The sequence below is a fragment of the Doryrhamphus excisus genome, linkage group LG17, assembly GCF_037039965.1.
Source record: "Doryrhamphus excisus strain RoL-2023G ecotype Guam linkage group LG17, RoL_Dexc_Guam_v1.1, whole genome shotgun sequence".
Lineage (NCBI taxonomy): Eukaryota > Metazoa > Chordata > Actinopteri > Syngnathiformes > Syngnathidae > Doryrhamphus > Doryrhamphus excisus.
In genome coordinates this window covers 10,742,845-10,752,898 of record NC_136373.1, presented here as the reverse complement: position 1 = coordinate 10,752,898, position 10,054 = coordinate 10,742,845, and the positions used below count along the sequence as shown (strand labels likewise).

Sequence of the window (10,054 nt, the reverse complement as noted above, 5' to 3'; positions counted from 1 at the left end):
AGAAGCACACACCTGAACAAAATACACAGGACATATTAGGGACAGGTGTGGGTGATAAGGACAACCAAGGCAGATACAGCAAAACAGGAAGTCAAATACAAAATAAGAGTGTCCAGAACGGAAACCAAAGCCCAAGAAGGTAACTCAAACAAACTGTCACACGGGAACCCACACAGGGCGTGACAGTCACACCAAAATATGGAAGACAGAGAAGAAGGAAGCAAGTACAGCGGCTTTTATTCATGCGTACTGTTTCCATTTAAAACTAGGCCTTTTATTTCTGTATAGCAGAGGTGGGCAATCTACAGCCCGGGTGCCACATGCGGCCCACCAAGCGTTTGAATCCGGCCCGCCAGTTGCTTTTAAGTAATTCAACTTTTAACATACAAACTGGCAACATGACTTGCAAGTCGGATGTCTTATTTAGAAAAAAAACAACAAAACTGTCAAATTAAACAACATAGTTTGATGTGGTCTGATGCTTGGAGGGCTCCTGAAAAAAAGGGACATGAGAACATACAGCTGATAGCATAACACTTTTACACATAAAATTAGACAAATCATTCAAGGAAAAGTATAGGCATAAAATATTGTGTGTGTTGCATGTATAATGCATAATTAGGTAGAAAAAACATGAATAAGTTGCACTGGAGTATAAGTCGCATTTTTTGCGGGTAATTTATTTTACTAACTACTTGACCAAAACAGACATTACGTCCTCTTGGAAGGCAAGTTCTAACAATAAAGAATAGAGAACAAGCTGAATAGGTGTAAGATATGCTAACACAAGGCTTATTCAGCTACACCAAAAATAAACATGAACAGGAAAGGTGTCCAGTGTTTATGTAACATTAACACTTTTTTCATTCATAAGTCGCTCTGGAGTATAAGTCGCAGCAAGATAGACAACCTATGAAAAAAAGTGCGACTTAGTCAAAATACTTGCCCACCCCTGATGTACAGTGTTTCTATTTAAAATAAGGCCTTTTATTCATGTATAGTGTTTCTATTTAAAATAAGGCCTTTTCTTCATGTATAGTGTTTATTAAAAATAAGGCCTTTTCTTCATGTATAGTGTTTATTAAAAATAAGGCCTTTTATTCATGTATAGTGTTTTTATTAAAAATAAGGCCTTTTATTCATGTATAGCGTTTCTATTTAAAATAAGGCCTTTTATTCATGTAAAGTGTTTCTATTAAAAATAAGGCCTTTTATTCATGTATAGCGTTTCTATTTAAAATAAGGCCTTTTATTCATGTATAGTGTTTCTATTAAAAATAAGGCCTTTTATTCATGTATAGTGTTTCTATTTAAAATAAGGCCTTTTATTCATGTATAGTGTTTCTATTAAAAATAAGGCCTTTTATTCATGTACAATCCAGCATGGACAGGTGTTGTAGAAAAAGGATGGACATGAGTTTTACACCGGTATTAACTTATTTATCAATTCTCTTTCATCTCTCTACTTTTTATATACCATGTTATATTAATAATATTCATCTCTCTACTTTTTATATACCATGTTATATTAATAATATTCAAAGTGTTTTTGTTGAATTTACATTTATTATTTTACATTTACACCCAATTCGATCTTATTTTTTTCAACGTTTTTTCTTCCCTTCATCAATGTATGTATTGCTGTACAATCCCTATTCTTTTCTCTACAGGGGTTGGTATTAAATAACATTTGCTTCTTCCTTCTCCTTTTTGCACTTGTTGAATTTGTGATGTTCCTCAATGCAACTTGTCAAGCATGTCCAAAACAAATAAACCATGACCAGGTAGTGCACATGTCATATGTCCATAATATGCTGTGTGCGGCTGTTATTGAATCGCTATTCGCATCTGCGCCACCAGGGGCGCCACAGTTTCTTGCTCCTTCTTTGGGCTTGGATGCAAGGCACAGGCGAGGTAAGTGCAGTCACGTGACCGCCCTTCGTTTCTTCCATTATGGCGGAGCGGCCAGTCGTGCGGATGGACTGTCTCTCTCACTTGGATGCTTGTTTTGTGTCTTGAGGAAGGGCCCTTCCTCTCCCCTCTGCCGTAGCTTTTCCCACGTTGAACCCTTCTTTACAAGCCTGCTCGTATTTTTTGGGCCAAGTCATGGAAGACCGCGGTGTGGATTTGTCAGTCCTACCCAAGGAGGTTCGAGACCAATTGGCTGAGTTGGACCTGGAGCTGTCTGAAGGTAAATGTTGTGAATTGTGGGCTCGTTGTTATATATATATATATATATATATATATATATATGTATTTATGTCTTCGTGTCAAGATGACTCCCTCCTTGTTGTCTGCTTTAGTGTCCACAGTGTACAGTGAAGTGAATGGTAGCACGAGGCGGCACCTAGCTTATTGTCAGCTAGAACAGGATAACAGGATGTAGAAGCCGAACAAGCTAGCAGTGCATGACAGGCAGCTTTGACACAAGTGGGCTCCTTTTGCCTTCTCCCCTAAAACCTTTAGCTTTGTACCAGAAATTAAGTTTCAGCTATTTACCACGTATGTGCTGTATCTTGCTGGCAAGGCTGTGCGTGTGCGTGACAGCAATGGCCAGAGGCAAGGCCCTCTTGTCAGGACATGACTCCTGTCATCTTGCTGGTCTTCATTCAGATGGTGGGAATAGCAGCTAGCCAATAGGAGGTGGTGCGTATTCATTGTGGGGAGGGGGGGGGGGTCATACCTGGGGCCTGTACCAATACTACAATGAAGTTGGAGTTATTTTCCAGCTTAACCAAGCCAAACATTGAAAGTGAGGGATGAGTGGTACTACGAAGCCGGGTACAAACCTGATGAATGCTGTTAGGATTCTCTTGTTCCAAGCACATTAAGGGGACGAGATTATGAGCAGACGACCAATCACAAACACAGCGTCATCACTCGGGAAGAACAATCTATGATTGCACTTTGTATGGAATCTTGCCCATCATCCATAATCCTTATGGGACATCAATACTCACTCTTTCTATTTTGTGTGTTTTAAAGATGTAAAAACGCATAAAAAGAGGCTGCTTGTTAATGTATGTCAGGGGTCGGCAACCTTTACTATGAAAACTTGGCCACTGAAGAGAAATAGCCTGGAGCTGCAAAACATAGGTTTAGAAGAAGGTCTTGTAAAGTCTAGGAAGAGAATAGAAGAAGTAGAAGTGCTGGTACTTTTACAATCAGTAACTGTTGCATTTGTTCACTCCCTGCCTTTCTGATATAATTTTTTGTTATTTTTATTTTGTATGTATGTATGTATGTATGTATGTATGTATGTATTTATTTTTTGCCACACACGAAGTACAAGGTGATTTGACCATCCAATGACATAATGGGTACCATAGTAACCGTCAATATAGTGATATATATAGCACATCATGACTGGTTCAAGACTCTTCATCCTTGTATTTAGCAAACATCTGTTGAATGATGAATTTCCTGTATAGTGTGTTCTTCTTCTTGCTAGCATTAGTAAAGCCTTTTGTCATCCAAGGATGGTTGTTTTTCTTTTGCTTCTTTGACTTTTCTCTCCAGTAGTAGTAGTAGTAGTAAGCCCTTTATTCTTGTCACTTATACAGGAGTACAAGCGAAATTGTGCAATCATCCGTCCATACATATACAACATACTATGCAGTGAGACAAGGGGTGACAGGACGGGATGATTGGGCGATGTAGGGGGGGACAAAGGGGGGACAACACGAGGAGGGGAGAGGGGAGGGGAAAAAAACCCAACTCCAACTTAGACTCTTAAATGAAGGAGTACAGTGTGGGACTGTAAAAAAAAAAAAAAACCTCGGCATACAAGTAAAAGACATTGTTCACATACATAAACACAAGGCCAGTGCCACGAAGGGAAAATAGCCGATATGAGCAGCGGCCAGCCCGGCTACCTGCAGCCACTTACGGCGGTCCCCCGTCATATACATTGCTGTACATTGTATCTATAAAATCCTCAATTACCTTGTTTTTGTGTGGATTCAGCAGATCGATATTGAAATCTCCAAATATGAAAATAGTTTTTTGATTGTTGAAAAGGTTGTTTTGATCCAATCTTCAAACTTTTTTATCCTTGAGTGTGGCGTTCTGTATAAACAACTTATGAACACGTTTTTGCTTTGTTCTTTACAGATTTCGCAGATTTTTTGTGTCATACTGGTGATGTTTAAGCCGTTTTCAATTTTCAAGTTAGAGTAATCTTAGTATTGTTCCAGATCCGCCATATTTTTGACAACGAGCACGCTGGCTTCCGGTCCTCCAATTAACTAGATGAAAATGTTGCCGTTGGCATTCCAAGTAGCTTGAATATTTCCCTGCTTCTTCAGGTCACATGCTTTCTTCGCCATTTCAGCTTTGCATTTGGTCAGGTGGTCATTCATGTAGATGTTTGTACCTTTCAGCTAGGGTACGTTTTCAACTTTTAATTAGCCTCTAACAGTTAAACTTAGTTGAAATATTGAAATAGGAAACATGACCTCCAAGTGCATGCAATATACGTGCTTGAAAATATAGTTTAGTTTGTGGGTGTGAAAACCAGGAATGCTGCTGAATGCTTCATCTTTAAAAGTGCCTACCGTTGGAATTAGGGAGCTGTTGATTGGAGGCTAATATGTACAGCTGTTACCAACACCGCTTTAATGGCAACCTTGGCAATTCAGTCCCATGATGTTTGGAGGAGTTTCATTCAGCCAACGCCAGGCTGAGGTTAAATATGTGTCGTGTTATGTGTGTGCGCTCTCTCCGAGCACACGCACGCACACACACACACACTCACAGAACCAATTGGAGCAGCTGTGTATGCTATCAGAGGTCTTTAGCGTGCACAAGGCGAACTTTAATGATGAGAGAAATATGTATGTATATACGTATATGTCGTACTAAATTGTGTCAGTGTGATGTGTTTGCGTGGTGGAGGCGGGGGGGGGGCGCGGTGGAGGAGCAGTCATCACATCAATGCTAGATAAAACTTAAACTACGACAGAAATATTTTGCACATGTTTGAATATTTATTCCTTTTAAAGTTGATAATGCTGTTTAAATGTGTGTTTAAGAAAGCTGAATCCTACTGTGTTTACATTTCAATAAATATATGTTTAAACTTGAGACCTGTAATATTTATCATTGTCATTTTTTCATGTAAATTGAGGGCGCAAAAGCAGTATCGACCACAAATATCGGCCCAAGCTAAATCAGCCATTGGCTAAGGCCGATGGAAAAAATATCGGCATCGGCTCGAAAAAAACATATGTCGATCCCTAGTTCTAATCCATGTCATCCAATGTATTTTTCAGCTCCTGAATTATTTTGTCTTTCTCCCTATAATCTTTTTTGATGGTGATATGACTCTCCTGTAATTCTTTTATATGCCACTTTCAAATCTGTCATCTTCTGTTCCATCTTCTGCCCTGTTTTATCCAACGACAGAACCACCGTTTCCACTTCCTACCCCGTTTTTTACCCAACGTCAAAACCACCTTTTCCACTTCATCTCCCTTTTTCCGTGCCAATGTCATTGTCAATTGTCAATGTGATCCGTCCTCCGGGTTATGTAATCCACCTTACATAGCAGCTTTGACAGCAACTCTTGTGTGCTACTCTCAGTTAGCGGTTGCATCATCAGGTGGTTGCGATCACTTTCAGTGGGAATCGGCGGCGGATCTTTTAAGGATTCGTCCGTGTCTATAATTGTGTCTGGAGCGCTTCGGCTCGAGCCACATGAACTCACAGGTACACCTCCATCTGCGGTACTTGGGCTGGGAAGTTCACTAATTTGTCCGCAGGGTGAACCCTTACCCTGGGATCTAGGCATTGTTGCGGTTGTGTCAACACCGTCCGTCCGTTAGCCTGTTAGCTTGCCTTTACAACTGTCTTTTGTTTTTTAATATTTGTTGTTCTAGCGAATATTGTCTCTCACCATTCGATGTTACAGCCCGGGATGTCCCCACAAAGGTTCCGAGATGTTATGGAGGCTAAAAGCAGCCACCAGCCACGCTAGTGGTGAGTTCAGACCTCGCTTGTCCTAAATTAAGTTGCAGGGTTCTCAGCGGAGTAATTTGACGTGCTGACACGAGTAATGGTCAGGAATTTTCCCAACAAAAATGTAAGAACTCCGGTAGCAATGTCAGAGTTCATGCCGTGCATGTCCGTCCTTGTCATCAGGAAGTGACGATATCAATATATGTAATATATACACTTCCGCTCAAAAGTTGAAAAGTAGAAATGTTTTTGTTTTCTATGGAAACATACATGAGATTAGTTTGAATAGGAAATATAGCAAATGAACAGGGCATGGTGAAATTGTCAGAGTTAGAAATAATAATTTAAATGGAAATGATGAATGTGTACTTCAGACTTTGCTTTCATCAAAAAAGCCACCTTTTGCAGCAATTCCAGCCTGGCAGACCTTAGGCATTCTAGCTGGCAATTTTTCAAGGTAATCTGATGAGATTTCACCCTATGCTTCCTGTAGCATCTCCCACAAGATGCATTTGCTTGATGGAGTCTTTGTCCGTACCTTATGGTCAAGCTGCTCAGCCTTTCATCAACACAGAAACGGCAGGCGCCCTGATATTATGATATTGTTTTTTTAAACGGCTTCCAGAGTGGGAAAATGAGAAAACGCTAGCTTGTCGTTTCCATGTACTTCCTGAAAAGAATGTCACCGCCCCGTCACATGACCTCAAGTGACAAGCCGACAAAATATCGGAATACTTTGATTAACACGACTGACCGATTCTGTTTTTGTCTGATACAGTAATCCCTTGTTTAGAATGCTTAATTGGTTCCAGGCCCAACTGAGTTAACTACATTTTTGTGAAGTAGCTGACAAGAAATATCACCCTATAGCAGGGTAGTAGAGTGCGACTAATTCACGCTCGGTGATGCCTGAACCCTACAAGCTTGCTTGCCTAGCTCGCGAGAGCTAACGAGCTATCTTATGGATACTGCAGCATTGCAGGGAAGATGAATATTCATTGTGACGTAAATGCTGACCCATTCATGCCCTAAAATCCTTTTTTTTTCTTTTGTATGCATTGCAACTCTGCCCTAAATTCCTGTGCGGTGCGCTTTAAAAATAAGCAGGGAAGTGTTTCTTTCATCATGCATTTACTCATCAAGCGGTCACAAGACGCTTGCCAATGGAGCGTATCTACACAATCTGCTGTGGAAGCCTGCCTGATTGTGCCACAAAAACACAGCATGGACACTCATTTGTTAACACGACCCTCCTCTCTATGAAATTTGTAAACCAGAGATGTCCAAAGTGTGGCCAGGGGGCCATTTGTGGACCACCTTTTTTATCGGCACATTATGTGTGTGTATTTTTTTTTATTTTTAGAAAAGTTCAACATTAGTATGCGAATCAAAAGATCTGGTGTGGTGACTCCGTGTTCAGAAAAAAACAAAACAAACAAACATTAAAATGGTCGACTCACTTGGGACAAGTGTGCTATCAATTCAAACTTATTTAAAAATTGAACTAAAGTAAATATCCATACATTTAGTGTAATTTCATACTTTCAGTGAAAATGTTCCCATTGAAAATTAATGGGCAATTTAAATGACTCCCTCTGTTGGTGAAAAGTTCACTGAACTTTGTGGCTTCGACAGTAGCCACGTTTACATGAGGAGTTTTTCCTCTTTCCGAATGACTTTTCCGCTATAATCAAACAGAATAGTCAATGGGGCATGACCAGTAAAACGTAAACATCAACATCATGTGATACCGACTTCCCCAAGTTTTTCTTTCACTTGTTGGAATAACTCTGTATTGCCAGTTTTTCCTTCGTCCAGTCTTGAAATTTAGTTTGGATAAAAAACAATGCTTCCGCAGCAGTCCAGTGCCGATTGCTGGCCTCCATTTTTAAAACTGAAGAACGTCTGGAGCTGCGTGTTACGTCGTATCTGAGCATGGAAACAGGAACAGGAAAAGATCAAATTCAATCTTGCTAATATTTTATCATTAAACTCGGGACATGTTTTATATAGATATATATTTTCTTTTTTAATGAAACTGGACTTGTAAGTGGCGTATAGAAGGGCTTAGATTCTGTTCCACAGATGGTGATAATGCACACGAAAGCTGCTTGCCAACCGCCAATAAACAACAACAGAAGAAGAAGAAGAACATGATGAAGCACAACTTTGACAACTTTCCATTTGAGTGTGTACAAGATTCCTCAATTGGATTCGGGAAAGGACTATTCCACCCCTGTGAATCCCATCATATATTCATTCGAATTGGCACTTTTCTTTCAGAATGAGGTGTATACAAAGGTTACATTCTTTCCGTTTGAGCAAATAAACCAAATGCAATTGGAATATTTGGGTCCATGTACGTATATGTGGCTACTCATGGCGTGGCTTGGTTGATTAAGTACGTGCTTCCCAACCCAAAGGTACATGGTTCAATTCCCACCTCTGCATTCATCATGTTGTATAGAGTTAGATATGAGAAGTCACCTATCAACTGGTTGGGACCATGGCTTAACTGACGAGACACCGGATTTCTTGATAACATTAATTTGTTACATTAACTTTAATTACAACCATCAAACTGACTTTTGTAAATATTCCCACATTCCGTGTTTTCATACTTTGTGTGAAAAGTCTACGTAGTCTTCTAGTATCTGTGAATGCTTGGTTTGTAATATTGAGGTCCTAAGATAAAGTCCAGAGGTACCAAACCACTTTCAATGATACTGTAAAAAATGCCAATACATCACATGAATTCACTGTAATTTAATAACTGCCACCTATCAACGATTTAGGAGCCATGGTTGAATGCCATACTATAGGAACCGCAACTCGATACAAAGGGATGACAAATGAGCATAATAGGCCCCCTTTAATAAATTGACGTCCTCTGAAAGAAGTGGGAAATGCCTGTTCCTGTGTTGCTTGGATAAGAACACAGCACTGCCAAATGGCCTCTCAGGAAAAAACCCAGTTCTGCGAGCCCCCTGTGACCATGGGGACACAATGAGGACCATTCAGCTGGTTTGAGCTGCCATGGCCAGGAGCTGTGCTGCTATTTAGTCCGTTCAGCTCAACTCAACTTTTTGTGCAACTTGGAGGAGAAAGGTGGGGTTGGTAAGTGGCCATACTGGAGAAGATCAGGTGTTGTGTTGTGGTACCAATGCAGTGGTACACTCTACTTACCCTGAACCAGAAGTAAATGTCATGCCTGGTTCCCCTCTGTGTTGGCACAACTCGTAAGATGTTGGCTAGCAAGTTGTACAAGAAGATAGAGTCACGCCCTTTTTTTCTGTTGCAAGGCTGTGGTTTTCGTGACTACCAGAGGAAGATGAGGGTGATGCTTGACTCTGGAAAGGATGACACACTGATTGCAAAAGTGAAAGTATTTCACATCGAGCTTGGTCAACAGCTTTACAATATGTTGCTGTTCTTCCTAATAGAGCCAGGCAAGGTTGAGGTCGGCTTGAAATTACTGTATTGACCAGAATATGAGATCACCTCAAATTTAAGACAACCCCTGTCCTAGGAAAATATATTTTTTTTAGGCAAAACCAAAGACAAAATTATTTTTGAATTAGAAGTAAATAGCAGCTAAATGCAGCACAACAGAATCATCTCCCGGTCAAAGTCCGCTATTACTGATGGTTGAAAACAGCATCTGAAACCAACACTCATTACATTGGCTGATCAGGGCATGCACTGCGGTCTCGCCAAGAAACGCTGCTTTCTGATCATTTTCATTGTTCCCCAATACAAATATTTTTAAAATGTGTTTATATATGTGTGTATATACTACATGTTATGGACCATAACATGTATCACGATATGCCGATATAAAATGGAAATTCCAAAGAGTCTTGTATAAAAAGCTACAAAAATGAAGTCATATAATGAAATAGACTTGTCTCAAATGGTAAAGCACACGTATTTATTGGTAACAATCTGGCTAACTGTTCTAATGGATGTCACCCTCTCCACACATTGCTACTAAATCTCGAACCAACTGTAATGGCTGTGCTTGTCATGAAGGAAGATGGAGTCACCCATGCCATTCCAACTGCATATGGAAGATATTTATGACACTCTTGTTTTG

At 40.1% G+C, this 10,054-nt stretch overlaps 1 protein-coding gene across 10 annotated transcripts in view; it reads left to right on the top strand.

The window, feature by feature from the left end:
- Positions 1-1,937: 1,937 nt before the first annotated feature.
- dip2ba (DIP2 acetate--CoA ligase B (putative)a) overlaps positions 1,938-10,054 on the top strand; it is a 54,852-nt gene continuing 46,735 nt past the window's right edge. For 7 of the 10 annotated variants that reach the window (XM_078798224.1, XM_078798225.1, XM_078798226.1 and 4 more), the window contains exon 1: positions 1,941-2,191. In XM_078798224.1, coding sequence (XP_078654350.1) covers positions 2,107-2,191 — 85 coding nt within the window. In that variant the 5' untranslated portion in view covers positions 1,941-2,106. Of the gene's footprint in view, positions 2,192-10,054 lie in introns of all 10 variants that reach the window. The other 3 variants (XM_078798230.1, XM_078798231.1, XM_058085774.2) reach the window with 2 other exon arrangements.